Below are 18,541 nucleotides of genomic sequence, written 5' to 3' on the forward strand. Positions count from 1 at the left end.
TCACAATATTATCAGAAAAAGCAAACCAGAAAGGATAAACCATTTTATAAAATGTGAAATAAACCTGGATTTATACAATGAACAGTACAGCAACTTAGCCAAATGCTTAAAACTAAATCTAAAAGTCAGTTCCTTAATACATAATTGATATTCCGAGATTTTGCTTTTATAACTTTTTTACAAACCTCGGCTAACAAGAATGTAGATGGTACCATTTTAGCTCCTGCCTCAGTATGTGTAATTTTTTATTCAAAGGATTCCCATATAATGGTAAACAAGACTGCCACAAATATATATACCATATTTTTTGGAGTATAAGACGATCCAAGGTATAAGATGCACTTAGCTTTTGGAGGAAAACAAGGGAAAAATATCTGCCTCCCAGCAATTTGCCTCCTTACAACAAAGAGCAAACAGTTAAGACAATATATACTGTTTGTGGTGTATTTCTGTGCATGTATGTCTGACCCATAGAAATAGCAAGCAGTTGGAGAAATGTACATTATAGCAGTATTTTAATGACAGAAAATTTTCTTAAATGTAGTCACACTAACTCCTCCCAATTATTTAAATAGATCTACTCCAAGCGTGACAAAGTCAGGGTCTAATTAGACAACAGGACATTGTTACATTTCAGACTACACTTGTACAGAAGCTGTTAAAATTGATGTGGCTTTCTGGAAGTATACGTTATTCTCTGCTATTTAAAAGGAGATACAATAGCACTGCGCCTCTTCAGATCAAGCATTTATTTTAAAAAGCTTCTTCATTTTGTTAAGTTGACTAGAAGAAAAATAAAGCAGTCTTTAAAAAATAAGTGTAATAATTTGAACATTCTATAGGCATTTATAGTTATTGATTTACCTCCTTGCAGCAAATAGCCTGATTAGCACAAGAAAAAAAAATCTGCCTCTGCCTCCCAGCAATTTGCCTCCATGGAGCAAACAGCAAGCTTCACTTTCATTTTCAGCACCGGTCTCCCGATCATCAGCTGTTTCAGGCTATAGGGATTACCATAGCCTATTGCCGCCTCCAAAAGTCCCATTTTTCCCGTTTGCTGCAAGGAGGTAAATTACTGGGAGGCAGAGGTCAAAGGGTGGGGGCTGGCAGGTGGGTGGGGCTACATTCAGTGTATAAGACACACCCAAATTTTCACCCTGTTTTAGGGGGGGAGGGGAAAGGTGCGTCTTATACTCCAAAAAATACGGTATATAGACTTTACCGTGGGATGCTGTCACCATCATTAAGTGCAAGCCAGTTTCCAAGTGCCCAAATCACAATCATGTGAAAACAAGGGTGTTGTGATGGACAGAACTTTGGAGGACCACTCAACAATAAACCATTTTTTTTCATTTGGATAAAATACTATAAGTAGCTGTTTTGGAACAAGTGAGGATATTAACATTTTGAAATTAGTTAATATCTTGGCATCTTCTAAATCAGTTTATCTTGCAAAGAATGAAAAAATATTCCCTGGTTTGATTACTAATTCCAAGGAGAAGGAGCAGACACATATAAAAACCGTCTTCCAACAGCAAAGTCTATAAGCAGAGATACAATTATATGAATGCAATCAAAATACTTACTTTGGAAACTTTGGAACTGAATTCTGAAGCTATGGTGCCTGGTTGAATATCTAAGATAAAACAAAATAGGTTTAAAGAACAATAATATTAAGGATGGAAGATGGCTTTGTATTGAAAATACAAAGTATTGTATTGGATATTTATACATTTTAGCGTAAAGTTACAATACCACATTAATAGTCAAAGATGGCAAGCTAAGATCCCAGGATGGCATTACCTCCCCATTTTTCTTCTTTTCCACCAACAGAAAGTTGGAAATAAATTATATAAAAATGTGAAATAAGGCCCAGGATTTCCAAAACGTTTCCTATACTTACTCCAGATATGCCTACAGATAGCACTTGGACAGGATCATTGGTTATGGAGTACACTGGCCCTGGTGATGTAGGGATATACGTAATCCATGAAATCCTGGAAATCACGATTAATTTTTGCAATAGCATAAGCCAGGATTTTCTAAATAGATTTCTCTGAAATGTTATCTGCTCCATGAAATGTCTCAACTGAAAAGGCAAAGTCTGGATTTGTGAGTTGTAGTTTATGAAGGAGCCTTCGTATGTTGAGACACTGATTAATACTGGGACAATTTATGCTTGTATGCAAGGGTCAACCATGCATGAATATGGAACTAGACTATTAGCATGAAACGTAAAACAAAATGACTAAGTAATTTCACTGTAACTGATGGATAAAAAAATCAACAGGAGCTATGAAATGTTTGCTTGCCACTAGATCATCCCTAATAAAATGCCTGGATTATAATGAGGAGAGACCAAACATGCACTAAACCTCATAACTGGTTAAGCAGGCCACCGAGGGAAAAGCAGACCAGAAAGAAATATACAAACAGTATTCATTCATTGATCTCCAAGAGCTTTATATATAGATCTTTTTTAAAAAAATATCCAGTACATATTTTAAATCATTACCTTCATGATGCAGGTTGCTCTTTATATCTTGCTCTTCAGTATCACACCAGATATCATTAAGGACCAAAACACTTTCTTTTCTAATGGTTCCACTGTTACTTTCTGACTGATGTGGAAATTGCTGGAAGTCAGATTGTGGCAAATGTTGATTTTCACAATCCTTATATATAACTTTTTCTAACCAAGGGAAGCAAATTACTGCAATATACCAATGAGACCTGGACAAGAAAAGGCAAAGGAAAATCATTTCTGCTTCACTAAGAGGAACAAATTAAATATTTTGGATTATGAATGCCTTTCTCTTTTATTTTTATTTCCGCTAAGCCAGTGTTCATTTGATATAAAACAAATACTACGCCAATTTTCCCAATTAATGTTTATTTCTTTAGATAGCATCTAAATTACAAGTTATGACTATATGTTTCATATAAATTTCTAATTTTATTTCTTGCATTTATTAAAGATGACTTCATGCCCTTTTCAAGAATATCTAAACTCTACATATACAGTCACACTGAATATAAGCTGACACAGAGGTGGATATTATAGCAGAAGACATTAATTGTATGTATACAAAGTATATAGCAAACTTACTCTTCATTTACGGGCACAAAAATGTAATCTTTATTAAAAATGTTTATATACCGAGTCCACCTTTTTACTCTTCGGTGTCTTCTTTGGGCTATTCTGTAAAATAATAATTAATAGTGTTTGTTAGAATAACAACAAATAATGATTTTCCTATCTGGAAAGAACCTATAAACTACTTTATATTAGTATTTACCTGACAATACTGTGTTTCCCTGAAAATACGACAGGGTCTTATATTTTTTTGACCCACGAAATATGGCCTTGGGCTTATTAAAGGGGGAGGGCTTATTATTTTTCAGGTGCAGGAAGCAGCAAGCCCACCAGCCCCACCCTCTCTGTCCCACCATCTGCTTGCCTGCAACCACAATGACCCAAGTTCTCCTTGCATCCTGGACTTCGCCTGCCCTGCTTGCTGGCCACGGAACAGCTGACTGGGCTGCTCTGGCCTTGCGGGAGGGGGGGGAGCTCTTCCTGGCAGAATGAACGAGCACACACACACACACACTCCCCCTCCAAGGCAGCCACATCCTTTCACTAACTTGCTTTCCAGTTCCATTCTCTGTTCCACGTGCAGGACAAGAAAAGTAGACTGTGTGTCTATGGTAAAAAAAATACAGAAAATACCTTCCAAGTTCTCACAAAAAAAAAAAATGTCTCGCGAAGTTGGAAGTAAACTAACAAACTACTTTTCTTGCCCTGCACTTGGCAGTGGAGAATGGAGCAGGAAAGCAGGTTAGTGGAGGGATGTGGCTGCCTTGGGGAGGGGGGGTTAGGAATTTCTCTCACACACCATCCTTTCCTTGGGAGCTCTGCACAGACGCAGAGAAGGCTTCGGATAGAGCATTTGGGGGATGTGCATCTGCGCTGAAATCCCAAGGAAAGAACGATTGCCAGGAAAAGGGGTGGGGGGATTTTGCCTCTTATCCTATGTGCTGAGCTTCAGAACAGGGGGAGAGGCAGGAATATCTCCCTCCCCATTTTCAAGCTGTTTGCAAAAATGCCTCATTCCGAGCCTTCAATCCTGCAATATGCTGAAGGCTCGAAATGGAATGTTTTTGCAAACCGTTTGAAAATATGCACGGGGATATTCCTGCCTTTCCCCCTGTTCTGAAGGTCACAGGATAAGAGACAAAATCTTCCCTCCCGCATGCCTTGAATCCTGCAATCCTGGATAATGTGAAGGCTTGGAATGTGGCGTTTTTCAAACCTCTTGAAAATGGGGAGGGGGGATTTCGTCTCTTACGTATCCTGTTCTCAGTCTGTGCTGACCTTCAGAACAGGGGGAGAGGCAGGAATATCTCCCTCCCCATTTTCAAGCCGTTCGCAAAAATGTCCCATTTCGAGCCTTCAATGTGAATATGCAGGTGAGAAGCTCCTACTTCCTGTAGGCATTAAAATCCATATTCTTGGGACATTGGAAGAAGCCCTGCGAGGAGACGCTGCTGCCGAAGTGCAGGAAATCTCCCCCCCCCCCCAACCTGCAGATTGTCCTTTCAAAGAGGAGTTTCATCAGAATGAAGAGGTGGCTGAAGGCGGTGTTTGTGTCACCTTCATCCTGGTGAAACTCCTCTTTGAAAGGACGATTTGCAGGTGGGGGGGGGGAATTTCCTGCACTTCGGCAGCAGCGTCTCCTCGCAGGGCTTCTTCCGATGTCCCAAGAGTATGGATTTTAATGCTTTCTTTTCCTGTTCCATGGACGGAATTGCGAGCTGTGACTGTCACCGTTAGGCATGGAGGGCATGAGGCATTTGGGTTGTGTTGCTTGGGCTCTGGCTTCTTTTGCAGCAGCGATTGGCTGCAAAAGTGACCGGCGTTTGCTGGAGGCAGAGGCCTGAGCAGCACCCGCAAACCAGCTGTTTTGTGAACAGAGCAGCCCAACTGATCCGATTAAGGGGCCAAGAAGCCCTGAGGTGACCGGGGAAGGGAAGGGCTGCTCTCTGTTCTGGCTAAACCCACCCCTTCACTAGGGCTTATTTTAGGGAGAGGGTTTATATTTTTACCCATCGCAAAAATCTGGCATGGCCTTAGTTTCAGGACATGTCGTATTTTCGGGGAAACACGGTAGGAAATTCACTTTTTGTGAATCAGCTGATTAGTTGGCCCATCACTACAATTATTATGTAGTAATGCCCATCAGTACAATTATTCAAGCTCCTGACTCCTTCTGTATGGAAGGAGTCGGAACTGACAGAGTGACCAATGGAATTGTAGCTCCCTTCTCCCTTCTGTGCTATGTATGTAAGAAATTGAGACTTAGAATCTTCATAAACTCACAGAAAGACCTTGGTAATTTAAATGAGTACTTGGCCATTTATAAAAAGGTTATTTCTTCTGCACTGATATCTTCCACATGTTTTGATTATTTGCCCTTATCCTTGGCTGTGCATATCATCCGAGAATGGTGGGAATATAAATAATAATAGTTACAACTATTATTATTCTAAAATGTAAAGGAACTGTGTTAGGAAAAAGTATCATGGTAGAAAGAGCATCATCAACAAGCAAAACCAATTAACTTAAGGTTTTTGGACAAATATTGTAGATTTTTTTTGTGTCTGTGCGCGTGTGCGTATAACTATATTAGTATCACAAAATTGATTATCATCTATCTATCTATCTATCTATCTATCTATCTATCTATCTATCTATCTATCATCTATCTATCTATCTATGGTAGGTTCTGGATCCCGGTGCAACAGGTACGGTGCAACGGGGCTGGGCGTCCACCACATGAATGTGCGCAGCACGCATGCGTACTTAGTGCCCATGATGCTTCACGACACCTCTGCGACGCTCCAGCTCTGTGCGTGTGCGCGGAAGCCCGAACAGCTCAAATACAAGTAAGGAGCGCGGGCGAGCGGGTGGGCCCTCCAGAGCACCGTACTAGAATGGTACCTGGTGCTCCCAGCAGGCACCGGTACGCCCGCACTGGGGCGTACTGGTCGTATCGCACCACTGATACATATGCAATCTTGTGATACTAATATAGCTTCCTGGATTATAGTTCCTTACCAAATGTTTACAATTTTTTTTATCAGAATGCAAGAGATTAGTTGTAGCTGTTCAAGCCTAACTCTAAAAAAGATGTACTGATAAAGCAACTAAACCTTACTAGGGAAAAGTGCCACAATTCTATCAAAATCCATAGCATTAGATCAAGAATAATTCTTTGAAATAGTTCTATTTCATTTGTTTTAAGAAATACAAATGATACTTATTTAAAATCAGCTTACGATAGTTTTGGATTTTCTTCAGAGTTCTTCTCTGTCCTGGTCAAGCACTTGTAGAAGAAACTGCTAAATATGTGTGACCGATCTGCAAGTTCCTTGGGAGCTTTTTCTAATTGCAGATACCTACGAAACATATAAAAGAAAACAAAATGCTGTTCTACTTCTTACATGAAAATGTTTTCTGTTACTCATTCATATGTATTTCAGCAAAATTTAATTCTCATGATTTCTGTTCTTCAATTTGCCTGGAGAAAATATCAAAAGCAATAAAGTGATTGGCTATTTATGCAACTGATATTTTTTTTACACTAAACATTTGAAAGCCATGTTTTTGACATTCTAAAATAATTAGGCGTGAAATTAAATTAAATAATTTAATTTTCAACAAGCTGATATTTAATTAGTACAAAATACAGAAAAATCACTTGCAGGTTGATTTAGAGCAGTGGTTCTCAACCTTCCCTTAATACAGTTCTTCATGTTGGTTGGTTGACCCCCAACCATAAAATTATTTTCGTTGCTACTTCATAACTGTAATTTTGCTACTGTTGTGAATTGTTAAGCCTGATTCACTTAACAACAGTGTTACTAACTTTACTTGCAGAGATTCACTTGACAGATGTGACAAGAAAAATGGTAAAACGGGGCAAAACCCACAACAAACTTCTCACTTAGCAACATAAATGTTGGGCTCAAGTGTAGGCTGGTAAGTCGAGGACTACCTGTATGTTAGGCTTGAACAAAAACAGGCCAAGAGGCGAAGGGTCTCCATTTGTCCCTATTCCAGCAGGGCAACGTTTGCTTCTTAAGGAAAACAAGAGAGATCCCTGTCAGATCTCTCACCAGCAGGGCAGCTCAATTGGGTCTGCCGACTGTCGTTCTTTCAAGGGCACCAGAGGGCAGTGCCCAACCCCGTACTTCCTTCGCTGCTCCCAGGAAGCTACGGGCTGGCCCATAAGGGCAAGGTACCCGCGCGGTTGTCGGAGAACGAAGCCAACTGTCACTCGACATGCTGCCCGGCTCGTTCACCCACCTGGCTTTCCTGCCTCAACAGGCCCTGGAAAACAGCGCAAAGAGCAGCCAAAATGCACCACTTCAGTGCCCGCCGGGAAGCCACCACCGCCGCTGCAGCCACCAGCTTTCCCGCGCCAAGAAAAATCACTTACAGGTTGATTTAGAGCCACCTGCCCGGCTTCTTCGCCCGCTACCTCCAGTGGCCGCATCCTCCCCAGTGGTGTCTCCCAAGGCTCTCACTTCTTCTCGCACTCCCTCTTCTTCCAACCAGGCAAAGCAGACCTGCTTCTTTGGGGCCCCCGCCGCCATATGTCTACTACACCCAAGGGCTGCCGCTGCAGAGCTGGGCAGGCGACATGTAACCAACTAATCCCGGAGCCAGCGGCATCTTGACAGGTGCAGGTTAAGAGCACACTTCCCAGAAAGCACTGGAAACCAGCTGTTTACGGTGTGGAGGCTGTCATTGCAAAATGCCTCCCTTTCCACACCAAGGTTGGTGAATGCTCCCATTGGTCAACATCAGGCGAATTAATTCCTTCTCCGGTTATTGACTCTAGACCCTAGAGGTCTTAGGCGATCCCTGTGAAAGGGTCGTTTGACTCCCAAAGGGGTCATGACCCACAGGTTGAGAACCGCTGATTTAAAAGAAGGCGAAACTTCTTTCAGCCTTCCAAATTGTCTCCTATCAAGCAATAACCCTGTCAACTGCAAAGGAACTTATCATCAATTTTACTTACTTAAGATAAAAATCAATGATCACATCATTAAGGAATTCTCCATATTCTAAACACTCCAAATCCTCTTTTGTGACACCAAGCCCTCCTTTTGCAGGTGAAGGAGGATAAACAATCAAGCTGAGAAACAAAACAAAACAATTATTGTGAAGTTATTACTAATGTTAGGATTGAACAATTCGATGTTTATTTCTTGCTAAAAAGTTAGTTTATTTTTATAAACATAAAATCTAAATTTTTATTTTATCTAGGGTTTTTGTTAAAAAAAAGCTTTGATTTGAAAGAAACGTACAACATATATAGGAAACAGTGAAAACTTTAAAAAGGTATGCTTATTAAATATTTTAATTCCAATTGGTGTTAAGACTTTTCTATTAAATGTGATACTATATTTCAGGAAGGTATATGACTACATTAAGCAATATACACAATTACCTCTGAATTTCTACTCCTGGCCCAGTTCTGCTGTCTAATCATTTATCTAGATAACAAATTTATTGCCTAGCAAATATGTTGAATGAATGTTGATGTGGATAGCCTGTGTTAGTAGAATTGAAATCAATTGTTCTCCTTCCCCTGATTGAGGAAAACCCTTCAGAAGATAATTTAAAACTCAATGAGTTAGAAAATATTGGAATGCCTACGATTTCTGAAGCAGAATAGATGGCTTTTATTCATGTTAGTAAAAATTGTTCATCTCCCTTCCTCAGGTTGTAGAAAGCTCATCTGATACTGAATTGCCTGATGAGGCTCTTCCACTTTGAAGAAGGAGAGGCAGTAAATGATACAAGCTAAGTAAGGAAGATCTCAAATTGCTGCTAAAAGCTTATCCCACTGCCATATTGCATTATTCTGGACAACCATGTGATCTTGACAAGCAACTTCAGATAAAGGACTGCAATGGGATGGAATCCTGATCAATCCTGATTTTGCAACAATAACTTCACTTTTTCATACTTTGTATAGAAGCTTCCATTTTGGCTGAAATATTATTGAGAATAAAATGTTAAACAACGGAAGCAAAATGATCCTATTGTGAAGGATAGTAGCCAGAACATAAATGCCATATGAACGTAGCATGTTCCTACAGGGAAACAAATTGAGATAAATGGACCAAAATGTATTCCTACTTTGACTTCTTTGAACAATAATGTTTTACGGATCTGAAAAGTAGACACCTAACAATGAAACAACATTTTAAACTGTAATTTTATTTTTAAATGTCATGGTATATTCAACTATCAATTTACTGCACAAAAAGTAAAGTTGTTAGTACAGTAAGTAACGGCCTCTATCGTTAGTTGGATGTTTCACTATTACATAAAACTGTCATACATACTTCTTCATAGGTCCAGTCTCCTGCAACTCTTTCCATTCCTTTCCTTTCCCAGAAGAAATAGAAAAGGAGTATTGTCCACTGTGTTGTTTCTGCAGCAAGGTATAATTGGGCTTGGTGAGATTTGATTTGCGTTCCTGGCAAAAAGAAAGTTCTATATTAGAGCAGATTAAATATTTGATACCCAACCATTTAAGTTGGCTGCAAAAAAAAAATAGCACCTAGTATTGATTTCAGAATTAAAAGCCATTTCATGTTCCTCACTAAACCTATCATTTGGAAAGCAATAAAATAAGTCAAAATCATGTTCACCATTCAGCTGTTCTTAGATCCTGATAGATCATTTAAACTTTCTTTTATAAATTTTTGTCCCATCAGGGATGTGTCAATTTAAGTATTGCAAGTAGGTGGAAACAACTTAATTTAGAATAAATTCTGATAAGAAAATATATATTTATTCTGCACTTATGCTTCCATATTGAAATTATATAACTATCGTAGCAAAATTATGAAAGTACTGTACCAATAATAAATATTGCAATATTCTATATTGGTTTAAGGTAATTGTTTCCCTTGCACATATGTGCTAGTTGTTCCCGACTCTAGGTGTTCATCTCTGTTTCAAAGCCGAAGAGCCAGCGCTGTCCGAAGACGTCTCCGTGGTCATGTGGCTGGCATGACTAAACACTGAAGGCGCACAGAACGCTGTTACCTTCCCACCAAAGGTTGTTCCTATTTTTCTACTTGCATTTTTATGTGCTTTCGAACTGCTAGGTTGGGAGAAGCTGGGACAAGTTTAGGCATTTCTAATTTTATGAGTTTCAGGAAAAGAATTAATTGCTTTGCTTTAAAATTTACAGATAAATTCAAATTCCAGAAATTATTTGTTTTGGAGCAATGTACTTACCTCCAGGGGCTGCTCTGATGAAACTGAAGTTCTGTTCCTTTCTAAGTGCTTCTGAAATGTTTCATAGCAATAGTGCATGAAAGAATTTTCTTCACATGAGATTTCGTCAATGGCTTGCTGCCAAGGTAAAAAGTTGGTAAGATCTGCAGAATGAATCTTTGTACTTATTTCTGCAATTATCCTATTCAGCATTACCTGCTCCTTTTCTGTGAGCATCTGAGATAGCTGAATAAAAACGAATTTGCTTCCTTTAACTGTAAGAAATAATGAAAATAAAAACTGCTTGGACCACAAAATTAGCACCACTATCACCACCAATTAATTCTAACTTTAGAAACTGAATTAACAATTTAGATTGCAATGTTAAAAAATGTACTGAAATATATTTTAAAAAATCAAAAATATGAAAATCACAATAACACCAGCTGGTGAAAAAAATCATTTTAAAAAACTGCATAAATCAGAACAACTGGTAGATGGCAGGAAAGGGTAATTTTTGTTATAAGTTAAAACCCACATTTTTGCTACCCAGAAATCCACAAGGAGGATTTGTTGATTTATGTCTGAATCTAATTAAGATAAATAACACAGATTGCACTTATTTTATGACTTCCCCATATTTTCTTGAATTTCTGTTTTAGAGGTTTTATATGCCATGGAGTTAAAACATTTATACCGTGTTTCCCTGAAAATACAACCTGTCCCGAAACTAAACCCATGCCACATTTTTCGCGTGGGCAAAAATATAAGCCCACCCCCGAAAATAACCCCCCCCTCCGGCCAGGCAGAGCACCGCTCACCGACCTAGCGTTATTCCGAAAGTGCCAAGTTGCAGGAGCCGGGGGGGGGGGTTGCTTGCCGCCTTCGGGATACCGCTAGGCTGGGGAGCGGCGCTCTGCCCGGCCGAAGGGGAGAGTTGCCGGGCGGCTGCTCCCCTGTGAACTGGCTCCCGAAGAGCCGAGCACAGCCCCAGCGGCGAAGCAGCCATGAGGCAACCATGCCCACGAGCAGCCGCCCGGCAAATCCCCTCCCCAGCCGGAAAGAGCGCCACCCACCGACCCAGGGGGCAATCCCCAAGGTGCCAAGCCACGCGGCGCTCCGCCCGCCCTCCAGCCCCCGCGGCTCCGCATACCCGGGACACCCCCCAGGTCAGCGCATGGAGCTCTGCCCGGCCGGAGAAGCGGGCCGCGCGAGCGCCCGCTCCACCCGCAGCCCCACCAAGCACCTACGCAGCTCTCCCAGGCTGCCGCCGGCCGCTGCCGCTCCGCGCACAACCTCCAAATCCAAAAATCGGGGCCGAGCGTTCCAGCATCGGCCGCTCCAGGACCGCTCTCCATGGTGGGCCGGCCGCCGGAAGACTCTGTCCGGAAGACACTCTGTCCGGCAGCCAGCCCACCACAGAGAGCACTCCCAGAGCAGCTGACGCCAGAACACTCGGCCCCGAGTTCCGGACCCGGAAGCTACGCGCGGAGCGGAACGGGGCAGCGGCGGGCGGCGGCAGGCAGCAGCAGCCAGCGGCAGTGGCCCGGGAGAGCCGCGCAAGTGCCCGGCGAAGCCACAGGCGGAACAGGCGCTCGCGCAACCCACCTCTCCAGCCGGGCAGAGCTCCATGCACTGACCCAGGGGGCATCCCGAATGTGCAAAGCCGCGGGAGCTGGAGGGCGGGCAGAGCGCCACAAGGCCTGGCACCCTAGGGACCACCCCCCAGGTCAGTGAACGGCGCTCCTCCCGGCTGGAGAGGGGACCCGCCGGGCGGCCGCTCGTGAGCATGGCCACCCCATGGCTGCCTCGCCGCTGAGGCCGCGCCCGGCTCCTCGGGAGCCAGCTCACAAGGGAGCAGCCACCCGGCAGCCCCAAAACAATAAGCCCTCCCTGATAATAAACCCAAGGGCATATTTCGTGGGGCAAAAGAAAATAAGCCCCTGACGTATTTTCGGGGAAACACGGTATCTTCCAGAGCTGCATGAAAACTAAAAATTCAAGACTACAAATGTGTCATATGTAAAATGCTAATCAGCAGTATTCAGAATTGATTGGAATGACTCTTGTGACAGAGCAGTATCCAAAAGAATCGGGAATGCAACTATTTTTATAAATCAAATTTAATGCATTCAATTAGACACTGCCCAACTTCAAAGTGATTCTGGCAATCAGAACAGAAAAGACAGCGCAATAATTATAAAAGAAATAATAAACAAACCACACCCACTCTCTCAAACAAACTGCACTCCTTAGAATTTCCAAGCCATATTTATTTTATTAATCACATTTATATAGCAACCCATATCTATACATACCTTGCTTATTTAATATAATTCTTCCTAGTTGATTTTCAACTTGTTCCATATAATCTAATGAGAGCCAAAGAAAAATGATAGCACTATTCCCAAAATCGGACGAATCTTTATTTGTCCAAAGTCCAAATCTTTTTAAGTGTAGGGAATCTATTGAGAGTACTATTTTCTTGTTCAATGCAACTGTAGAGAAACAATTAAACACACATCAATGAGATAGCAAATCTGCTCTGGACCTATGGAAAATATGCAGTGGTAACCTTTCTGCCACTAACAGTCTCAAAACAGTGTTCTCTAGAAAGGGGCAGAGGCAGGTTGTTTAGATTTGACATGGGCTGTTGTGTCTCTGAAAGATATATTTATGCTTAGCTCACTTTTTGACAATCATGTTTATAATTGTTTTAAAATGAAAACAGCATTGGCAAAATAATAATTCTTCTGCTTCATATTTGGTCAACCGAAGTCAGAAGGTTTTTAAAAATCCCAGGTTATCTGTTACCTTAGTAGTGTATTATTTAGAATTATTCTGATAACAGGGATCAGAACCATGATTTCAATGAAAGGGTACATATATTACATTTTTAGAACCGATCCAACAGCTCTTTTTATTATATAGGAGATACCTATACCAAAAAGAAAGACATTGAGTATTAATTTAGTTATGAAGTCAAAATTTGAGTAAGGTTCTTTTAAAGTTTAATCAGTCCCTTTGCTTAGGAAATACAAGAAAGCAATATAGAATCTTACCTTCAAATGGGATTGTAAAGCAATTGATGGTAAACTTCAAATAAAAAAGAAATAGAAAATTAGACTTTCTTAGTACAAGGTATTAGAAATATAATCTTAGGTTAAAATTTGTATGGTAAGAAAGTGGTTCACAATACTTTAAGTATTTAATGTGTTTCCAGAAAGTCGTATTGTAGTTTTAAAACTTTAAAACGCTAAATACATCTAAGATTTTTATGACTTGTATTCTTTGTTTAAATTCATATCAGTTGCAAGGCATCTCTCAATTGTAAAATTTAATAAAATTATTTTCAAGTAAACAGCCAATTTTCCTTTCATAAAGTTCCCAAAAGACATTCAAATAAATTTATGTAAGTGGAAATCAAGTTTATTTATTGGATTATACGACTAACTACTCAATATATGACTGTAGGTGGCAAGTCTATTTTATTAATCAAAAAGGGGAGTGGAGAGCGTACCAGTAGAAACTAAATGGAGGATTTAGGAGAATTTGGTGAAAACTGTTGTTAAAGTGGTAACAGTTGTAATGAGGAACAAATTGAAACATTCATTCAACTGATAACAATATTATAATAGAAAGTTTTAATAGATATAATATAAAGTTTTTAAAAAGTAGTAACAGTTTTCAAACTATTCACATATTACTTTATAAATGTTACTACTTCTTTGGAGACTATATCTGAAATTTATTATTCTCCTTTTCTAGTTCTCTAGAGCAAGAGAAAAGATGGATCCTTTATTTGAAAGTTCATGTCTATTTTCAGTTAATCAAAGAATACCTTAGGAGAATGGGATTTCTGAAGGAAACTAATAATTGATACCATTCTTTCATGTTCACCAATTCTTCCAAACTATTTCTTTTATTTCAACAATTCCTTGAACATTCCGCTGTATAACCAATGCACATAACAAAGCCATGGCAAAATTTTGCATATTTTAACTGTGCCTTCATGCCAGTTATTTCAGGAATTTGAAGTTACAAGCAAGATTATGGCCCTAAAACAAATAGGTTAATCTTTCTCTATTCTTCGCGAGGTATTGATGTATTCTTTGAGATGCATTCTTTGAGTTGTATTGTGTTGGGGGGGGGGGGTGCACGAAGAAAGTCTCAGCCAATCTCATTCTACACGTGTTGTACTTTGACAAAAAATGTTTGAATTGAATTGATTGTGCAGAGGAATCTAGATTCAAAGACCAAACTAATTATGGGCAAGTGTAGGCACACACTTAGTACCTGTTCGGCTGCTCTCTGCAGATGATGCACAGTCCTTAAAAACATATTATCAGGTTTAATGGGCTCTGCGCACCTCTACGTTCACTGTGAATCACTATTTGTTTTGATCTGAATCTCTGCAGAGCTGAACTATTCTTCCAATGTTACAATCACAAATTTGTTTAGTTTCTTTTTTAATTCAGTTTTAAAAGTAGATTTGCGCAGAGGAAGATGCCTGGCTTCAATTAATAACATAAACTTACTCTAGCATATCCTGCTGCTGCTCTTTTATGTTTTCCAAAATACAGCCTTTCAAACTTTATATCTAAGGCAAGGGGCACGTGTTCATTGATGGTGCTGTGATCTGCAGAGGAATGAAGAACAAGTGGATCAGCTGGTACCTATGAAAAAGAAAAATGCACAAATTAATTAACCATTCTAACAAACCATTCAGCTAGCTATTTTAAAATAGCTTCTCCAAATTCCAAATGCTTGATTTCAGAATTTTTACTAGCAACCATAGACAGAAACAAAAAATGTATTTTACTCATGTATGGAATACCTCATATACAAGAATCATATGAATAAGCCATTTATATAATCACTAAGCTTTTAGTACCTTTCTGACACACACACACTCTCTCTCTCTCCCTCCCTCCTCCATATATATTAAAAGCAGACTGTGTAAATGTGCTTACAATTAATGTGCTTGTTCTTTGCTATGAGATCAATATACATGATTGATGAGAGAATAAATATGCAAGGTTATTATTTCTGGATGTGCAAAGGTGTGAATTCTAACATATACAATAGAGCAAACATGTATTACTTCTTTTGCTTTGCTTTTGGTCTCATACTGTGATGGATCTTCTGATAAATGTAGAACATTTTCTTGTTCTTTGTCCGTTTTCTCCACTTCATGGTCTTTCTTAGTCTGAAAATATGTCTCAGGATCCTGTAGCTCAGAAAGGTCTTCTTCATCACTAGAAAGGATAACTGAAATAAAATAAAAGCAAAATAAATATGATGTAAAGCCTGAATGTTCCTATTAACTCAGCGGCACCCAACCTTTTGGGCGACAGGGACCGGTTCCATAGACACAGGTTTTTCTACGGACCGGAGGGAGGATGATTCCATGTGCTGCTTACATCCTGCAAATGTGCTGCTTACCCCTGCAAGTAGGGGTGGGGAAACCCTACTATAACTGATGAAATTAGTATAGCTTATTTGTTTAAACTCATTTTTGTCTACCCAACCCAAGTTTTAAAATGCTATAAAATACATACTTGGCTCTGATGACTCCGCCGTCTCCTTATTCATTTCAGATTTATTCAATGGATTTTTCAGTGGCAAAGTTGTATTCACTTCCTCCTTCACAGAAGAGCTGACTACAGACAAAATAGATTTATCCTCATTGGTGAGAGAATATAGCTTGCTATCGGGAGAAGAATTTGAATTATTTTTACTTGGACAGCATCCAGTAGTGCCTAGATCAGTGGTATTCAGTGTTTCATTAAAATCTGATTCCAAAGGCTGCTGAATATTTTCCTCCTGTAGACTGGGTGTAAGATTCTGGTGGTTCTCACTTGAATCTTGGTCACTAGGTGATTGAACTGATTCTGTCTTGTGTTCTTTCTGTAACAATATTAAGAATTGAAAGTTCTTTCAAGCTTTAGAATAGCAACAGCACTTCGACTTACATACCGCTTCACAGTGCTTTACAGACCTCTCTAAGCGGTTTACAGAGTCAGCATATTGCTCCCAACAATCTGGGTCCTCATTTTATTGACCTCGGAAGGATGGAAGGCTGAGTCATTTCATCCTGACTCTAAATGCCTATGTTTTGGCAGGTCTGTAGATCATTATGTTCTCTCTCATACTTAACAGAAAACGTTTGCTGTTATGAATCATATGAGTATTGTAACCAATCACATGATTAGTAGTCTGTGTCTGCTTTCTCTTTCCTTCCTCAGGTGAACAATTAAGAATGATATACTAACAGAAGGTACAAAGACTTTTAAAGACTCATAAATAATGAATTGGCAGTGTATGTTTATAAATATAAATGTATACTTTGCCCCTGGAGACCCAGGTTTACTTGCCACAAATCTTCCATTTGCTCCACATCCACTATGGGTCCTGAGAAGTTCCACCGCTGGGTGAGATCATCCGTGGTTTTGGGGTACGGTATCATCAATATGCTGATGATACCCAACTTTTCATCTCTACCCCAAACCACCCAAATGATGCCCTCGACGTGATGTCCCGATGCCTGGATGCTGTGCAGATCTGGATGGGGAGGAACAGGCTCAAGCTCAATCCCTCCAAGACTGAGTGGCTGTGGTTTCCGTCATCCCGATTTGTGCATCTTGTTCCATCTTTGATGATAGGGGGAGAAATTTTAGCCCCCTCAGAGAGGGCCTGCAATCTGGGAGTCCTCCTGGACATGCGGCTTAGTTTAGAAGAACACCTGACGGCCGTGGCCAGGGGAGCCTTTTACCAGGTTCACCTACTACGTCAGTTGTGCCCCTTCCTGGATCGGGATGCTCTATGCACAGACACTCATGCCCTCGTCCATTCTTGCCTGGACTACTGCAATGCTCTCTACATGGGGCTGCCCTTGAAGAGCACCCGGAGGCTTTAGCTGGTCCAGAATGCGGCCGCGCGGGTTATCATGGGGGTACCTAGGTGCTCCCATGTTACACCCCTTTTAGGCGGCCTGCCCTGGTTGCTGGTTGTTTTCCGGGTGCGATTCAAGGTACTAATTATGACCTTTAAAGAGCTCCATGGCTTAGGCCCAGGGTACCTGTGAGACCACCTACTGCCACCAGTAGCCTCCCACCGTCCAGTACGATCCCACAGAGTTGGCCTCCTCAGGGTGCCGTCGGCCAGACAGTGTCGGCTAGCGACCCCCAGGGGGAGAGCCTTCTCTGTGGGAGCGCCTTCCCTCTGGAATGAGCAGCCCCCGGAGCTTCGCATAATCCCCAACCTCCGGTCCTTCCGGCGCGCCCTAAAAAGTTGGCTTTTCCAGCAAGCCGGCCTTGCCTGAACAAAATAAAATAAATGATTTATTTAATTGTTAATTTTAATCTAATTTTTAAAATGTTATTATTAATATTAATTGGGTTTGTTTTTGGATACTCTTATCTAATTTCCTTTTTAACTTTTGGAATATGTGTTTTTTTTTAATGTTGTACGCTGCCTTGAGTCCTTTTGGAGACGGACGGCATATAAATCCAATAAACAAACAACAAACAAACAAACAAACAAACAAACAAACACTAATGTATATATACTTGCCAGTAGTGATTTTTTGGGAGAAGCTTCATTCCAGTGGCTACAGAAAATACCTCTTCTTTTTCTACTTTCATTATTTTGACAGCTTGACTTCATCAAAGAAGGAGAAACATTTTTGAAGTCCTCTTGTCTTTTCTCTGTCTTGTGTCCACGTTTATTATTGATGCTGCAGTCTTTATTTTAAATAATGAAATATTGAAGAGTCAAATAAAAATACATTTTTATTCATACTTCCATTCAAGCCCATTTAATACTTCCATTCAAGCCCATTTAATTCCAGAAACCAACCACTCTACCTCTGTTTCTCCTCTTTGTCATGGTATGCAAACAGAAACTAAAAGCTAATATTTGGCAATAGCAGGAAACCAATGGCAGCTGCATGTCTTGGCAAAGCTACAATCATCAACTGCTAGGCTGATGGTATGTGAAGTCTAAAATAGCAAGTTTGGCAATCTCTACATTAACGGTTGGAAGAATATATGAAAGATAACATTTTAAAATCTTAACAATCTGAAACGATTAGTTTTAATAGTTCTAGATGCACAATCACTACAACAGGAAATAATTTCATTCCAAATATAACATACGGCAAATATTCTTTGTGACCAATTTTCAGATACCTCTAAGACGACTGTAAAATTTTCATCAATAGTTTACTGAAAC

General features: G+C 40.3%; 1 protein-coding gene across 9 annotated transcripts in view; it reads right to left on the reverse strand.

Moving 5' to 3' along the window:
• The window catches only part of SENP7 (SUMO specific peptidase 7), a 48,083-nt gene that overhangs the window by 13,682 nt on the left and 15,860 nt on the right, over positions 1-18,541 (reverse strand). For 8 of the 9 annotated variants that reach the window (XR_014175161.1, XM_081950207.1, XM_081950205.1 and 5 more), the window contains 13 exons: positions 17,882-18,051; positions 15,868-16,216; positions 15,411-15,577; positions 14,845-14,982; positions 13,369-13,402; positions 12,625-12,804; positions 10,328-10,581; positions 9,424-9,557; positions 8,088-8,204; positions 6,340-6,459; positions 3,110-3,202; positions 2,516-2,733; positions 1,587-1,636 (listed from right to left, as the gene is read on the reverse strand). Coding sequence is in view for 8 of the 9 variants with exons in the window: in XM_081950207.1 (XP_081806333.1) it covers positions 1,587-1,636; positions 2,516-2,733; positions 3,110-3,202; positions 6,340-6,459; positions 8,088-8,204; positions 9,424-9,557; positions 10,328-10,581; positions 12,625-12,804; positions 13,369-13,402; positions 14,845-14,982; positions 15,411-15,577; positions 15,868-16,216; positions 17,882-18,051 (2,024 nt within the window). In the remaining variant the exon portion in view is untranslated. The remainder of the gene's footprint in view (positions 1-1,586; positions 1,637-2,515; positions 2,734-3,109; positions 3,203-6,339; positions 6,460-8,087; positions 8,205-9,423; positions 9,558-10,327; positions 10,582-12,624; positions 12,805-13,368; positions 13,403-14,844; positions 14,983-15,410; positions 15,578-15,867; positions 16,217-17,881; positions 18,052-18,541) is intronic. The other variant, XM_081950209.1, reaches the window with a different exon arrangement.

Source organism: Natrix helvetica, assembly GCF_964273705.1.
Source record: "Natrix helvetica genome assembly, chromosome: 4".
NCBI classification, from domain to species: Eukaryota; Metazoa; Chordata; class Lepidosauria; order Squamata; family Natricidae; genus Natrix; species Natrix helvetica.